Consider the following 17,843-nt stretch of genomic DNA (forward strand, 5'->3'; position numbering starts at 1 on the left):
TGGGTTGGATCTTACAGGGGAGATTTTACACTGATGCACTCTGAACACCAAACGATGGCGTGAGATCGTAGTGAAAGAATTGTGTTTTGTTCCTGTAGCAGAGTTCAAGATGCTTGGAGAACAAATGCCAAGGTACGCTGAAGCTTTTCTGGCAGCATGTGGTAGCCCAGCATGTTTGTCCTTCGTGTCTATAAACTTCATGACAGTTGTGGATCAATGTAAGGGGCCGCGGAGTTCTCCGAGCATTTGCTTGGTATGTCTCTCCTGACAGTGTGGCTCCGCATGGCATCGTCTTTTAAAGTGAACTATCAGCTTTACTTTTCTGGACATAAGTAAGAAGCAACATGTCACATTTGCATTAGATGGTAGAGAACCTTTTTTGTGCTTTCTCTACCATCAAAACACCTGGATGAGGATCTGACATCTGTGCTGCGAACACATCGAGCTTGACCTCACGTCCAAAGTTCTTGAGAACTTTGATGTTTCTTGATAAAAAAAACACCTGCAGATATTTTACTGGAAAATTCTTTAGTTTTGAGAAAGTTTGTCAAGCAATAAACAAGTGTCCAAAGAAATCAACAATGTAGACTGATTTGGTTTTTTCACACCAAAACAATTGCAAAATCTTGAAGGTCTGGCTCATATTCAAGGTTGAAAGAGTTTGTATGGTCAAAAGTTCAGCTAAATATTGAAAATCAGTGTCAATACATGTAAAGAAACAACAAAGCCATAGATTATGTTGATGATGACATAACTACAACGCAATTTCGAGGTTCCAGAGGGAGTTGGCCTGTGCAGCTCCATTAGAAACCTCTCACTCTCTTGTGCTTTTGTCATGGCTGGGACTCGAGCTCTGGTGACCACGGGAGATGATCTGTGTGCTCAGTCTACCTTCGCGACATGTTGCACTAGAAATGAGCATTTCCAGGCCATATTTATCTTTCATAGTTCAGGGAAGAGAAACTCCACAAGATTAGTGAAGGTATTCCAATTCAAAAGAACCCTCCTAAAATGACAAAGATGCCTGTTATTTCTTTGTTTTATATCATGCACCATTCCTTCATCTTTTATGGAAAGGTTAGCTCCATTTCAGCATGTGATGATCCAGGGAGTGAGTGACCTGGCTGCTGCAGAGCTGTGGGTTGTCTGCAAAGCCACCCTGTGGTTACCCGACACTTGTCACTTACAGGGTAACTGGTTTTTCCCAGTTGCCAGGAGGTTTCTGTTGTACACGTAACAACAGCGCATATTGAGATCTTGGTAAACAATGTGCACATTTGACTATTGGAGTAAGTGACAGCTGCCTTGCATCGTTGCCTGTTTCAAAACCTACACCACCCTGTCACGTACCTTTAGGTTAAGCCTAATTCTAACCACATTCTTCTGCTCTAAGAAATAAATCCCAAAATGACACGAGGAGAAGCTCGACGAACACCCAGAGAAAGAGAGAAAAAGTGCATCTCATGGGAGGAATGGATGATGAGGGAGACAGAGCAGGTGGGAGGGCATGAAGACGAAATGGCAGAGAGATACTAGGCCATTGTCTGCCTGGTGTCTGCACCTCCGTCATCAGTCAGCCTCTCCTCACTGGCTACCTACAGACACACATAGATGATATAACTCAGCTCACACACTCACAGAAATCCATCCCACCCATCGCTGAGTGTGTTGCTGCACCTCCCGCTCTCGCTTGTCTGTCTTTCTGACACTTCCTTGCACACTCTGAGTGGAGCAGGTCAGATTCACCAAGGCTCCAGTTTTATATATAGATAACGAGGCCTTAAGGCAACATCTACAGCCTGCTTCTTGGCAATTAGTAATGCCACTCAGAAAAAGTGCAGAAGGAGGAAAGAAATGCCACACAGACTGTTACCGGCCTTAGCCTTCAGTCCATCTCACTCTATACAGAGTTGAAAGACAAAGCCCCGATGACATAAGCGGTCTTGACTTGGCAACCACACAGCTGCTTTGTGGCTCTGTATCCAACCACAGTCTCAGCCTGAGCGATAGACTGTGACATGTTATGGTTTCCAAACAAAGTACAAACTTTATGTTTCGTTTTCTCTGTCACCCAGACTCATGGATAAGCTCGCATTCATTTTGGGGGATGAAAACCTAAATCAGTATGTAGCGGTAAAGACTTTAGTTGGTTTTAGAGCAGTTGTCAATCAGATGTCCACTAAATACAGCCTCCATATGATATGGTAACTGGTAACTGTTTGGGATGTCGCAGTTTACTACATGATTGCTCGCTATACTGTTGTAATACATTCATGCCTCTTTGTTTTTGGTCCTCACCTGGGAAGTAGAAGTCTAAAAGAAGCTTCAGACTTACAATAAGCAAGCTGTGATAAAACACGTGACACGAACCATAAGTTTGCATATATCACGCTGACTTATCTGCCAGCTACTTGCAAACAAACAATGGAACTGTGTGACGCTAACGGTGACTCTGTGACTTTAAAGGAAAAGTTGTGCCTTTGAAATGTGTGTTTTGTGTTACACAACTTGTACTTGGAAGACAAATGTTTACTTTGAAGATGAAAATGCTCTCGCGTGTTGTGTGAGGTTGTGAAGATTCACTACAACTTGGAGAGTAAATTGTGTTTGTAGAGAAGTGACTGCAGCAGTCTGTGAGTGACCAAAACAATCACATGAGGTTTTTGGGGGCAGCACTCTCGTTGCTGATTTGCTGATTTCCCCAGGCGACAGCCAGACACCACATTATACATTTTTCTGTAGCCATCAGAGGTTGTCAGGCACTAGGCTTGTGTGACCGAGGTTGTGGGTCTGTTTGGCTTCCACTAATGACTGTCTTCACAGGCTTGTTGCTAACTGTACTGTTTGTTTTGGGCCTGGTGGTAAATTCCCTTAAAGTTGTTTTGTTGGTCTGGTTGTGGCCAGCTGTTATTGACATTTGTTTGCCGTATTAGAAGATGTGGAAAATTCCGACACCAGGAGAAACGCCTGTCTTCTGATGAATCCGAGCTATTTTAGAGGAACAAGCTGGGCTCACACAGCACTTATGTAAGTAACACAAAGTACCTACAGAAGTGTGGTATACATAATCCAGGTGGTTTTAATATGATGGCTGAAGAATGTACAGTTACAATAAAAGCACAGGTAAACTTATGGGTTACTATTCTGTAAGCAGTGGTAGTGAGAGCTTCTTTATTTATGTATTTTTCTGGTCCTAAACCTAAAAAAAGATTGGCCTGACAGGAGAGAGCTTTGTCTACCATCCTACTGTTGGAAAGTCCAGGAACCACAACAGAGCCTGCAGTCTGAAAGTGAAGTACCCTGATGGGACCTGATTTTGTATGAAAATAAAATAATTTAAAATGAAATTCTTAATTCAACACAGAGTCAGTTAAAAGAAGCTTATATGGTCACTCCTGTTAAGGTAGTGCTCTTCTGCAGCATTTCTGATAAACTGAAAGCTTTTCAACTGTTCTTTTATCTGAACTCAGCACCAGTGTTGGTCAAGTTACTTGAAAAAAGTAACCAGTAACTAATTACTGATTACTTCCTCAAAAAAGTAATCCCGTTACTTTACTGATTACTTATTTTCAAAAGTAATTAATTACTTAGTTACTTAGTTGCTTTTTAAAAACACAATTTACAACCTGAAGAGGTGATAAAGCGATAGATCTTTCAGCCCAATTCTACTTTTTCTACATAATCCATCATACAAAATGTAATCAAATGGAAAAGTCTCTTTTTAAAACTTGTTTATCAGTTTTAATCTTTTAACTTTATGCATCAAGCAAACATTAAATTATATGCAACATTCTCTGACTTGAATAAATTAGTTTAACATTTAAACCTATTTTCTGCACATTCCAGCTCATAAAATAAAATATTTTTTGTGTTTACACTCAGTCTTTCAAATAGATGCAAGTGAAACACAGCAGAAAATAAATAAAGGCAAAGACTCAGCGGTCCTGTTGCTCTATTTTCACCGGTAAAGCAGGACTGCGGTAGGCGGAGGTTTACCCTGGTGCAGGTGTGCAGCGGTCAGTGGAAGAATCCGCGAGTTTCTCTGTGAGTTTCCCATTACGTCGTAGCTACTCGGTGCTTGTTGGAAGTTTAGGGGTTTTTTTCGCTGTAAAAAGAAGTTTTCTTCCCACGCACGATGGACGCTAATGTTTTTGTCACTTTTTATGGAATCAAACTCAAAGTAAGGTCAGTACTTCCACGCTTTAAACACTGCACGCTCATACTCTCTCTGCACTCGATATGTGATCCATTGTTGATCTGCACACAGCTGTTGTCACTAACGGCGCACTCGCTTACATCACTGTCATGAGACACTCTTGCAAAAGAATCACGGTTTTAGTAACGCAGTAACGCAGTGTTCCTACGGGAAAGTAACGGTAATCGTTTTTGCAATAGTAATCCCTTACTTTACTCGTTACTTTAAAAAAAGTAATCAGATTACAGTAACGCGTTACAAGTAACGTTACTGCCCATCTCTGCTCAGCACTAAGTTAAAAAGTCTGAGAAATCAGACAGAAATTCTGATTAAGGCCAGGAGGATGCTAGATAAGAACTAAAACTTGTTTGTGACCTTTCTGGTTAGGGTCCACATGACAGCGAGCCAGGCTTTCAACGAGTTAGATCTTTTCCAGGGTCTTTAGCTGATTAATGGGCTGGAGTGAAAGATTGCTGCCACTCCTCCTCCTTGGCCTGGGTTTCAAGGATTCTGACTGTATGACTCGGCGGTGTTGTTTCATTTAAACTAACATATTTATCCTGCTGTAGCCAAGTTTCTGTAGGGCACAGTAACTGAATGTGCGGTTTAATTTTTAAAGTATTTACTAAAAAGAACTGAGAGGAGAGAGACCTAATGTTTAATAGTACACATTTAATTCATTTACTCTTTTTGTGGTTGAGACAGGGCTGGACTGGGACAAAAAATCGCCCCGGGCATTTTGACTAGAGACCGGCCCCCCTGGTATTACAGGAAAAGCCATAAAGCCTTTGAATGAAAACAGACGCTGTGGTGACTGTGATGTACACTGTCTTGTTGGTATATATGTATGATTTCTATACATTTTACATCAGATAAAAACTTTGGTTGTAAGATTCAGACAATTATTTTTTAAAAGCAAGATATTTTAAATGAGAATAAGAAAGAAAAGTATTTCTTTGTGCCCCCCTTTCCCTGTTAATGTCCTACCTGGCCCCCTGGCAACACTTTGCTAGATCCGCCCCTGCACAGTTACCAGCTGTCAGCTACCTAAAAAAAGGATCCTGGTGTTATTTGTCTCTCAGAAACAGTTCATAACTTCCCTTCAACTCATTCATGTCACCTAAAAGGTAAACCTGTTTCTCCATCACAGCTCTGATGATTCAGTAAGGACATCTCCTGGTTTCATCTTCATGTTTCCCTCTCACCACATAACCAAACCGACATCATGACCAGCAGCTTTACAGCTGTGGCTCCAGCAAACATCAGCTGATACTAGAAAGTAATATTAAATAAATTCTAACAACAGCTGATCAAGCTTAAACGTGCTGCTGTTGTTTAGCGCGACATCCGCTGGTTTCCTCTTTCTGGCGCAAAGTGGGCGATAAACAAACGAGAGAGAAAAGCCGATCAGCTGATCATTGATCAGTTTCATGATTGAATGAGAGAAGAAGAGGCAGCTGACAGTGTAAAGACACAGAATAAATCCATCTTTTTGTCTTTTTCATTGTAGCAGAAGTCCGGGATAAACTGTATTCCTTTTCAGCTCAACACGAAACGCGTAATATTTTCTCTGAATACGAGACGATTCAGTTTTTTAGGGGACGGTTGGAAACTCTACTAACTAACCTTATGAACAAAATAAAGTTCAACATCATCATAGCACCACCCAGCTGTAGAAACTCCGTCATGCTAGCTAGCACGCAGTACGAGTTGTTGTAACTGACTGTAAAAACTCAGCACAACGAAAATAAACTCCACCTAAACTTGAAAAAAAAAAAAGGTAAATGGTCTGTATTTGTATAGCGCTTTACTAGTCCCTAAGGACCCCAAAGCACTTTACACGTCCAGTCATCCACCCATTCACGCACACATTCACACACTGGTGATGGCAGCTACATTGTAGCCACAGCCACCCTGGGGAGCACTGACAGAGGCGAGGCTTGGTTCATATCTGACCCAGACAGACTGCAGGTCATAACTTCTTACCTGAAGTTCAGTTCACCTGACACTCGGACCGGCGGCCGCCTCGGGTCTCTCCTCCTGCCTCCCCTTCCCTCATCCACCTGCTGGCCTCTGTGGAAGCTCCGTGATGCCACCACCAAACAACGGAGTTATTTTTACACATCGGCCAGCATCTGGCCAATCCACCACGTCTCATTGTTTATACTGTCATAAAAAAAAAAAAAAAAAATCATCGGCCCATAAAAACGAAAAATCACCATCGGCCCACCGGGCAAATGTCCGGTATGCCCGATGGCCAGTCCAGCTATGGGTTGAGAGTGTTACATCCTTCTTATTTATGGTTAATTCTTTTTATTTTTTTCTTTTAAATTTCTTGCTGTTTGTATTTTTTATTTTGATGGTGTGGGGATTGGAGTTTGAGGGAATCACAGGACGAGAGAAACTGCAGAGACGTGTGTAGAACTGCAACTATTACTTTGTATGCCACAGTGATGGATACACCAATAAGACTGTCTTTAATGTGCTATTGTTCCCTCTATTTAGGACATTTGAAGGTGTGCAGTGCTGTGAAATTAAAATTTCAATGAAACCTAAAGTAGTGAATGTGTTTTGAAAATGTAGGGAGGAGAACCCACAGACTGGGGTGGCTATAGCTCAGGAGCTAAAGCAGGGCATTACAAGGTTACTGATGTTTGGTATGGACACTGGAGCAGCCCGTCTGCATACCAAATATCTTTGGGCATGATACTAATCCCAAGTTGCTCGGGCAATATACTCCCACGCATCCATCTGAGTGTTAGATAGCAAAAGAGGCAAGTTGTGTAAGTGCTTTAAGTGCTCAGAGTAGAAGAGCACTATATAACAACCCGTCCATTTATACATGTTTGTGCTAAAATGTAGGAAGTAAAAATAAAAAGTTATCAGAAAAATGCATTCTGAAGTAAAGTAACCTCTGATTTACCTATTTATTAATTCCTGCCATAAAATAGCATTGGTATTCAGTAAACAGAGCATGTAATTATTCAACTTAGAATCCAGACACTAGAAACCTTCAGAGGCCAGTATCCTACCTGAAAGGAAAGCTGCATCCTCCCCCTTTCTCATTTACTCCCTGTGCCCTTCAGAATATAATTCCAGTGTGGGAGTGGGGGTGTAGGTCCATCAGCAAAGGCGCCTAATTCATTTGATGAGACGTGGAGCATAAACATTTCTCTAGTAATTAGAAAATGCGTGCATGTGAGCGGAAGCAGCAGCCACTGAGTCAGTGTTGGGGCACTGCTGTCAGATGTCAGCAACAGCTCAGGGGCAGGAAGTGGCACTGTTTGAGGCAAAGTAGATCCAGTGAAATGCCTTCCTCCTCCTTCTACACAGCTCCCCACCTCCCTCTAATCTCTCTGTCAAACAAACATATGAGCACTTAACGCTTACGCAATAAGCAGAAGTTCAGAAAAGTTGCCACGAATTAGTTGAATTGTGTGGACTGTTATGCATCCATTGTTTCAAATAGTTTGTTCCAGGAAACATGAGCACAGACTGCTCGTCTCTTTGATGCTTCTTTGTTGAATGTGGCAAACTGAAGGAGCTTGTTTTGAACATATGATTCAGTTGTGTAACTGACAAATGGACTGGCACTTACATCCCACCTTTGAGTGCCAACTGAGCACTCAGAGCTCTCTGCTGCAAGTCTCATTCACTCAATCACACACAATCATACAGTGTGTATCTGTGCCTAAGTGCTTTCTAACAGTTGTACACACACTCACATTCCAATCGACGCATTGGGGGAAATCCGAGTTCTGTGCCCAAGGATGCTTCAACCGAAGGAGTCCGGGCCTGATCCACTGACCTTCTAATTGGCTGGTAATCTGCTCTTCCACCTGAGCCACAGCTGCCCACAGGGAGCAAAAAGTGTCACAAAAGCGACTGTGGCTTGACTTTTGTTTACTTGCACACTTTTCTATTGTTCATTGCTGCTAGCTGGCATTTCTTCATACTGTCTCAGTATGTATGTTTATTCTATGAACTGTACCACTGCCTCTTGTAGCCCACTGATTATTACCACGATGACAAGCATGGTTCAGCACTAACTCAAACCACACTAATGTGTATATATGATTTTATATTATAGACCAGTTTAAGCATCTTGGTGAAACAGAAAATGACGTTACAGAAGGAAGTGTTTAGGAATCACAGCACACACAGTTATTTTGGCCTTTTATGGATACAGACAGTGCAGATAGACGGGGGAACATATGCAGCAAAGGGCTGCAGGTCAGACTCAAACCTGGGCCTACTGCTGTCCAGCCATACGGCATATGGTCACCTGCTCACCCACTGAGCTAAACCAGCATCCCTGACCGCGTGCAGTCACAGGTGGCCGAGTGCTGACTGCAATAACTGCAGAGTTCCAAGCCTCCTCGGCATTAGCATGGGTTTCTGTGGCTAAGCAAAACAATAAAATAAAAATATAATATATCTGTTAGTTTGGTAAAACAGTTTCTTTGTTTTTTGACTGATGTTCATGGAAAAGCATTTTTTGTGAGACTCTAAATGTGTCAAGACTGTCAAGTTCTGAATTTTTATTGTAAATAGCTGTGCTGGTTTTTCTAAAACGTACGTCTGACATATGCCCCCCATACGATTATAAAGAAAAAGACTAAACAGTAAAAAGTGAACTTTAACATACATCAGAGAGTACTGAGGAGTTCCTGAGCATCATGCACTCTGAACTTTGCTCAGCATGTATCTGGGGGTAGTGATGTTGCCAGTCATACTTTGGACTCTGTCTTCACTCATGGCGTTACTATTGACCGTGTGAACATAAGTGAAGTTGTTCTCAGTGACCATAAGTCAGTCTCCTTTAATGTTTCCTGTAACTCTTTTTCTGAAGTTTGTCTTTAGCGCAGCCACTTTATCGATAACTGTTTTCTTCTTTTTGATAATGTGGAGCTCCTTGTTAACTTCTTACAAACTATCCAGCTGTCAGTTCCCACTCACTCTGGTTAAATAATCAAACTCACGGCCTTCACTCTTATAATGATGCATGAAAGAGGCTAGATACTTTTATTTCCACAATCGCATAAATTGTCATAAGAATAATCCAAGGATTTATGTGATACTATCAAAGGTGTTTCTTCTACAACTCAACATGCTGTGTTACATGCTGATGACGCTTTTAACACATTTCTTAATCAGTTTGTAAATAAGGTGATGGACTTCCATCCATCCATCCATTCGCTTCCGCTTATCCTCTCCAGGGCGGGGGGCACTGGAGCCTATCCCAGCTGTCATAGGGTGAGAGGCGGGGTACACCCTGGGCAGGTCGCCAGTCTGTCACAGGGCCAAGGTGATGGACTTGAAATCTAAAATGAAACCTTTATCCTTAGACATATTAGCCGTCTGTCCTGTCTGGGACTCGCACCAGCTTTGGTCCTACATTGGCGTCTGATGCAGAGAGTTGTTCTATAATCTATAATCATTCTGCTTGATCTCAGTGCATCCTTTGATGTCTTATTTCCTTCTTACATGCTTCCTTTAGCTAGCATTCTTCAATCTTTTAATGGCATTCCTTATCATTTTAATGCCGATGATATTCAGCTGCATATGTCTTCTAACCCTCATGTCTACGGCCACTGCTTGACTCAGGTTACTAAAGAAACCCAACAATTACCCTTTTTTTTAAAATACCAACAAGACTGAGATTATTGCTCCTCCTGAGTTACAGTCGGGCTCTTGCGTCTTTTTGCAAGACTGCTAAGTCCTGCATTTGAAATCTTGTTATATAAATCCTGTCTTCCTTCTCTCACCCCAACCAATCACAGCAGATGGCCCCGCCCCTCCCTGAGCCTGGTTCTGCCGGAGGTTTCTTCCTGTTAAAAGAGAGTTTTTCCTTCCCACTGTCGCCAAAGTGCTGCTCATAGGGGGTCATATGATTGCTGGGTTTTCTCTGTGTGTGTTATTGTAGGGTCTACATTACAATATAAAGCACCTTGAAATGGCTGTTGTTGTGATTTGTTGCTGTATAAATAAAACTAAATTGAATTGAATTAAATATTTGATTCTTCTCTGCACTTCGACTCACATATAAAATCGTTGTCTCTTGTGTTAATTAGAGCACTAGGCTCCAGATTATCTCAGCTACTGCTTCTTCATTCACAGGCTCAGATTCAGTTAGTTGTTCCCTGTACGAGACTAAAGAGTACAGGGAACAGATCCCTTCTGTCTGCAACACCAAGGCTGTGGAACATTTTACATTTTGCTGACTCTGTAGATTCTTTAAAAAATAGCTGAAAAGTTAATTGTTTAAACAAGCTTAGTGTTGAAAATGTTTATTTATTTATTATTTATGCATTTTAAAACTACCTGTTTATAGTATTATGTCTTATTGTATCCTTTTATTGGCTATTACGGCGCTTGATGCTGTTATTTATTTTACCCACTTGTGTACACTGCTTTGTGAGCGTTTGTAGTGTTTCTTTTAGTAAGCTCAGTTTGGCAGCAGGTACGAGTCCCGGGCTCCCCCACACCTGTCAGCACAGCATCTGCATGTGTAGTTGACTCAAGTTATAATGGTAAGCTAGCATTGTGCATGATGTTCTGCATTATTTGCATCTATTTAACTAGATCGGAAACATAAACTCAACCTTAATTATCAACAAGAGTGAATCAGAAACGATTGCAGCTCCTGCTCCCACTTTACTTTGTGTCATTATGCCCATGAGATATTGCATACTGCGCTTTTAAAAGCCCATAAAGACGTGTATTCAAATATGGCCATCTTAACATAATCCATGATACAGACTCGGTCCGGCTGTTTGAAACAGTACAGACACCAATTAGTCACCCGCAGCTTTTCACTCACACGCAGCGCTGAGGCTGTTTCTCCCTATATGCAACGTTAGTTGTAGCCCTTACCTTCCCCTTTGTCTCTGACAGATGAAAAGCAGACGACAAAGGAGGTGCCACATCGTGTTGAACCACACCATCTGAGCTGGCAGCACAGCAAAGTGTCCAAACAACCTTTCCCCAAACAGACGCCCATTCAAGCTCAGTGTAATTAGTTGCAAATGCCTTTTAGGATGAGCCAGTGATGGCCGTGAGGAGCTTGTATACACAAAGCTCATGCTCTTTAAATGAGTGATTTTTTCCCCCATTTTTTGTTACATTTTCTTTCATTTTAAAATGAACTCAATCTGTTGGTGCTCACGTGTAGCTCAATTAAAGTACTTTGGTCACTTTAAAGTTTTTAAACAGGGCTCTGGTTACCTTTTCCTATAACAGGACTGAATGTTAGGCAGTGATATTAATCTTCTCATATAATCACAATCACATTGGAGCGGTCCATGACCTACACACAATATGGGCTTGTTTTGTCAGAGATCAAACAAAGCGAATTAAAATGCCCTTGTGTGTGTTAGTCTGCATAATTGGCTTCCGGTAAACATGTCTGTGATGCTTCATGGTGGAGATCGTGGCAGTCATAATTGTTTTCAAACCATTAAGTAAAACCTCTCTGATGAGGATCCTTTATGTTTATGTCTGTCTGACTCTTCAAAGCGGTCGCTTGAGCCAACATCACAACATCACTCTTGTGAAAGGAAGTGAATGGCTGAGGGTTTCATTTTTACGATTTGTCCTTCTTTCTTTTACTTGTGAAAATGCACATGTACAGCATTTAAAATATTTTAAATGCAGGATAAATGTGGACGTTTTTAGGTGCATCTCTCTGATTTACTGTAATGTGTCGTGTTGCCGGTTCCACGTCACTGCATGTCAACTATTACTGTGTGCTGTTGCTGACTGCACTCATATGCGAGGCTGTTGCAAGAGTCTCTGGAGATCTGTTTTAGCCACAGAAGTAAAGGACTAAAGGGTTTAGTATGTCTCTTACTCCTCATCTGTGGAAAACAGGATGAGGAGTAACTCACAGCTCACAGAGTTCTAGCTCAGAGTTGCACAAAACTCTTTTCATTGAGTCATCAGGCCATCGGGCAAGGTGCACGGATGAGGTTCTTTCCAGTGAATTTACTCTTAAATTGTTTTCATGTATACAACCTGTCAGATGAACTGTAGGCAGATAGACAGGCAGATAATACAGCAGATGTGTGGAGCAGAGCAAAATGAGACGAGATAAAAAGGGAGAGAGTTTGGGACACAGGAAGCCAGGAAAGAAGAATGAAAGGCTGCACATGACTTTGACTAACCCATCCAGGCGGCATCCTACTTGGCTCAAGGAAGAGAAGGTGCACAGACGTCAGCCTGAATCAGAGTGCACGTATACCTGTGCTGCATCAGCCGTCGCACAGACAGAGCAGGAGGACCTGGGCTTAAGTCTTCCTCTACTGCACGGCAGATCTCCTGCTGTTCACACGGAGGGGGAGGACTGTTTGTTTAAGTGGCTCTGCATGGCAACCACTTGCAAGCTGCTCCGATGAAAACCTCTGCTGGCTCAGCATGGAGGTGGGTGGTTATCCCCAGATGAATAAACACTCACTGACATCCCCCAACCAACTACTCCCTTCCTGAGCTGTACTGTGATGTTTCAGGGGTTACTCTCGAAGGATGGCACTCATCAGGGTTGATGGATTTCCTGCTACCTAAGAAACCAGCAGGAACAGACTTTTATGGTGACGTGTGTGTGTCGTTTTAATCACTGTATCAAACAACACACATTAGAGTGCCTCTCTAATGTGTGTTTGCTGTCATTGTGTGTTGTTTTGGTGTCTTTACTCTCATTTGTTTCTGTCCGAGACAATTTTACTCAAGCTGAACACTTGATATGTCACGCCAGGGAAATCCACTCTAGGGCAGTGATGGTGAAATTGTAAAGGCACTCAGAAGCATCTCTTCATATTCCTATGCATAGCACCTTTAACATATTTACATACAATACTGTTACCTGTAACTTCATTTAGCATCTGTGACCGATGCACAGACTTGATTCAGCCTTCAGGTTTCAAGGGTTCCAGTTTCACCCAGACTGTGTGAAGAGGTGTGGCAGTGAGCGAGAGCCCACTCACAAAGCTTATTAGATTTTAAGTACACAGAGTGCATTGAGTCATTGATCAGAGCTACCAAATGGAAAGCAAATTTGAAACTTGACTCACAGTGCTAATAAAAATACCCTCTGCATTTCCCCTCAAACAGCAATATTTAGTTCATTAAAGTGGTCATTTTCACGTTTACTTCTACAGTATATAGAAAAAAAATGGTTTATTCTCAATTTACTTCAGTTAAGAGCGACTGCCTACACCGCTGAAACCGGGCTTTAATGACTCAACTGCTACGTCAGCTCTGTAATTCATTTGACACCATTTAGGCCGGCATGATTACTAACCTTTGCCCTCTGGTCTTCATCAGACATGGACGAATGTGAGAATGACTACAATGGGGGCTGTGTCCACGAATGCATCAACATACCAGGCAACTACAGGTGCATGTGCTACGATGGATTCATGCTGGCCCACGATGGACACAACTGTCTGGGTAACTCAATTTTTCAATGCATTATTCCCCTTCGTGTGCATCTCTTATAACAGGATACAAACCTCAATGACATTTGTGGTGTTTTGCAAAATAACTAAGCTTTGTTCAAAATGAGAACATCTTGAGTATCTTGTATGTGTCTGCATACTGCGTGCACATTTAGTGATGATGGGTAATCTATATATCTGTGTGTGTGTGTACATGTTTAGACATAGACATTAGGTTTAGACATTCATTTCTGGCTATGTCAATGAGATGTCCACACTAAGATATAAAAACGAGTATGTGTGTTTAAGTGTGTGCACTTTTGTCCTTGTACCTATTAAACCTGTCTGGCTCAGGACGCCTTGCTCGCATAGTCGCTCTGTCATCAGTTGGAGGGTTTCCATGATTTGTGCTGTTTTATGCTCTTTTCTGTGTACTGCAGGGAGGCGCTCAGGGTTGAAGAGTTCTCCTGCAGATATCTGGCTGTGCTTTAGTACTGACAGATCAGACCATTTAGGCCGAGTGCTCTGTTATCCACTTGCAGTCAGCTAGACTTCTGTGTTTTTTTCTCCTGCCCCGTGTAACATGCAGGACTGCGTGGATGTGCTCAAACACACTTTATCTCATCGGTCCTGTGCTGCTGACTGACGACCACAAAGTAACGTCAGAAACATAAGAACAGTCGTTCCAGATGCTCGTGTGTCTTTGCTGGGATATGTTTGGCATTTGAAAGTGTTGTAACTCATTCTTTAAACTTTTAGAGAGACTAGGTGAGAGATTGATTGCTAAGGCAGCAGCTGCCAGTGGAGACTAGCTGCTGAATTGTGGATTCACCTCACAGGAATGACTCTCAGACAGCTGATATAGAGCAGAGTTAAAGCTAAAGTTGAAGGTTTGCCATTAGAATTTAATTTCATGCACAAACATGGTCAAAGGCATTATTAACTACACTGTCTATTGAGCTACATTCTTAACATTGACTGCACTTCCAAACACATGACACACCTTTTTTTTTTATTAATAATAACTCCCTGCTAAATATTTTAAATGTAATTAGTTTAGTTCTTCTCCTTTTTTATTAAAGAGAGGAAAGTTGATCAATTTTCAGAAACTAAGAACAAAACAGCCTTATGATGAAAGGTTGATGCTTCAGTTGACTTCCTGGTTTGTTTTGTAGTGTTTGTGATCACCCACATCTATCATATGTCTGTAAGGTAGCTCAGATCATACTCTATACTCACTGTGTGGCTGTCTCTGACTGTAATCTGATTACTTTTTTAAAGTAACGAGTAAAGTAAGGGATTACTATTGCAAAAACGGTAATTAGATTACCGTTACTTTCCCGTAGGAACGCTGCGTTACTGCGTTACTAAAACCGTGATTTTTTTGCGAGAGTGTCTCATGACAGTGACGTAAGCGAGTGCGACGTTCGTGACAACAGCTGTGTGCGGATCAACAATGGATCATATATGGAGTGCAGAGAGAGTATGAGCGTGCAGCGTTTAAAGCGTGGAAGTACTGACCTTACTTTGAGTTTGATTCCATAAAAAGTGACAAAAACATTAGCGTCCATCGTGCGTGGGAAGAAAACTTCTTTTTACAGCGAAAAAAAACCCCTAAACTTCCGAGCAAGCACCGAGTAGCTACGACGTAATGGGAAACTCACAGAGAAACTCACGGATTCTTCCACTGACCGCTGCACACCTGCACCAGGGTAAACCTCCGCCTGCCCCACTCCTGCTTTACAGGTGAAAATAGAGCAACAGGACCGCTGAGTCTTTGACTTTATTTATTTTCTGCTGTGTTTTACTTGCATCTATTTGAAAGACTGAGTGTAAACACAAAAAATATTTTATTTTATGTGCTGGAATGTGCAGAAAATAGGTTTAAATGTTAAACTAATTTCTTCCAGTCAGAGAATGTTGCAGATAATTAAATTTTTGCTTGATGCATAAAGTTAAAAGATTAAAACTAATAAAACAAGTTTTAAAAAGAGACTTTTCCATTTGATTACATTTTGTATGATGGATTATGCAGAAAAAGTAGAATTGGGCTGAAAGATCTATCACTTTATCACCTCTTCAGGTTGTAAATCGTGTTTTTAAAAAGTAACTAAGTAACTAAGTAACTAAGTAATTAATTACTTTTGAAAATAAGTAATCAGTAAAGTAACGGGATTACTTTTTTGGGGAAGTAATCAGTAATTAGTTACTGATTACTTTTTTCAAGTAACTTGACCAACACTGCTGACGACCAGCTCTATCAATTGTAAATATTAAATGTTTATGCAGTTAAATGCAGTACTTTCATTCAACTGACTGATTTCCCAGACAGTGCTGGTGCAGCCTGCACTTGTTTGAAACAGGACTTCCCCTCTCCATCATCATCAGGCTTCCTTGCTAACACGCTAAAGGTTTCTTCACACTACAGAACTTTACACCTTTCCAACTTTTCATTGTTTTTCTCCCCTCATTGTCTTGTCATTTAACACTAAGAGGGCGCGCTGTGCTTGCACGAGCTATTCTTATTCTATATTCCTTTTAATTCATTATAAGTCAGCATCTAGTGGTCATTAAAGGAACTGCATTTCAATCGATTCTCACGAGTTTCTTCGGGTTTTAGACTTGAACTCTTTCGAAATGTGTTAAATGTGACTGGCTGAGAGAGACATAATGGCAGCAGCCCATGCTTGTTAAAGAGATTTTCCCTGAGAACATGGCAGTTTTACATGTGGAGCAGTGGGTTGGTGGGAAGCTGTCACCATAATTATGTGTTGCTGTGTTTTGTGTTGTTTATTTTCTGCTGGCTTGTCATCCTGTGCCGCTAGCTTGGTTAGCCTTTGCGTCGTCCTTAAAAAGAGGGCATGTGGTTCGTGGCATTTCACCGCACGTGTTTGTGCCACTAATTCAAGTGATACCAACTGACTGCTGTGGGAACTGTCATCGGTCGCTCTTTGCAGCCCAGTGACAGGAAATCAGTGCGAGACTTGTTTTATTAGATGGTGACTGAAACTGGCTGTTATGAACTGCTGCTAATTAAAACCAGGTTACTGAGTTCAAACGAGGCAGTAAAGTGTGAAATCAGATGCATGATGTGTGTGATCACAGTCAGACCGCTACCAGCTACTTGTTTGCCTTTCCTAATTTCTGCATTCCTGTCCTTTTCTCTGTATTTTGGCATTTGTCATTTAGTTCTCTGTTCTTGTTGATTAGCCATTTTTCCCTCTTTTTATTCTCCTGTTCATAAATATTCCATGCCTTTATTTTGAAAGCATGTTCTCTGATGGTGCCCAGTATCTCTGCCTCACAGTCCTCTCTCACTCTATTATTTGAGTTTTTCTTCACCTCCATCTCTTCGCCCAGTGCTTCCTCTGTTGATCTGTGACATGCTCTTTTTATCCTCCCATCTTTCTCTGTCATGTTTTTAGCATGTTTCGAAATCTTTCTGTTTGCTGACCTTTGTCTTATAACACATCAGCAGCTACAAATGTGAACAGAAACAGCTATGCTAACAGCTATAAGTATACCTGAATACATGCCTGTATTTAAAGGTATGTATCTATTTTTTCTTTTGTATATTTGTACATTGGATATTTCTGAACACTGTTCATATGTGCTGTAGAACTGTGCACCTCAGCCCATGTCTGCACTGAGCAGGAGATCTCTGTATCTCTGTGTCTGATTGTACACATGTATAGTGACAATAAAAGGCATTCTCTGCATTTAGTATAAATCTGTAGAGAGAGAGTTTGTTAATTGTTACTCATCTACTCCCTCATGTTGCCACCTGTTACAGCTAAAAGGAGGATAAGGAAATGTTCTTCTGTTCGTTTAAGAAGCAAATATAGCGTTACTACACAAACACTGTTCAAACTAAAAGTCATATTTTCAAAATGCAGACCCATTTTCATGTGACGCTGTTCCACATCTTTAGCAAAGAGAATACAACTGAGACAGACAAACAGAAATATTCAGCGCGTCCCATCATTCACCAGGACTTTGATGTTTGGGCAATAATCCCAAACACCATGATATACAAATGACCCCAAAGGTGTGTAATGACAGTATTTGTCTCCCTGCCAGATGCATACAAAGTGAAAATAAATTAGGAAACTACTGCGGCACCCTGAAGTGGCTCAGTGGGGGACGTGATCGATGGTAAAGGTTTGTTGTTTTTAAATGGAGAAACCAAAGAAACCAGTCACGCCCATGAAAAT

General features: G+C 41.4%; 1 protein-coding gene across 2 annotated transcripts in view; it reads left to right on the forward strand.

Annotated features, from left to right (window-relative positions):
• scube1 (signal peptide, CUB domain, EGF-like 1) overlaps positions 1-17,843 on the forward strand; it is a 120,086-nt gene that overhangs the window by 9,639 nt on the left and 92,604 nt on the right. For both annotated transcript variants that reach the window (XM_026146357.2, XM_026146358.2), the window contains exon 3: positions 13,517-13,642. In XM_026146357.2, coding sequence (XP_026002142.2) covers positions 13,517-13,642 — 126 coding nt within the window. The remainder of the gene's footprint in view (positions 1-13,516; positions 13,643-17,843) is intronic.

Source organism: Astatotilapia calliptera, chromosome 17, assembly GCF_964374335.1.
Source record: "Astatotilapia calliptera chromosome 17, fAstCal68.1, whole genome shotgun sequence".
In the NCBI taxonomy this organism is placed as follows: domain Eukaryota; kingdom Metazoa; phylum Chordata; class Actinopteri; order Cichliformes; family Cichlidae; genus Astatotilapia; species Astatotilapia calliptera.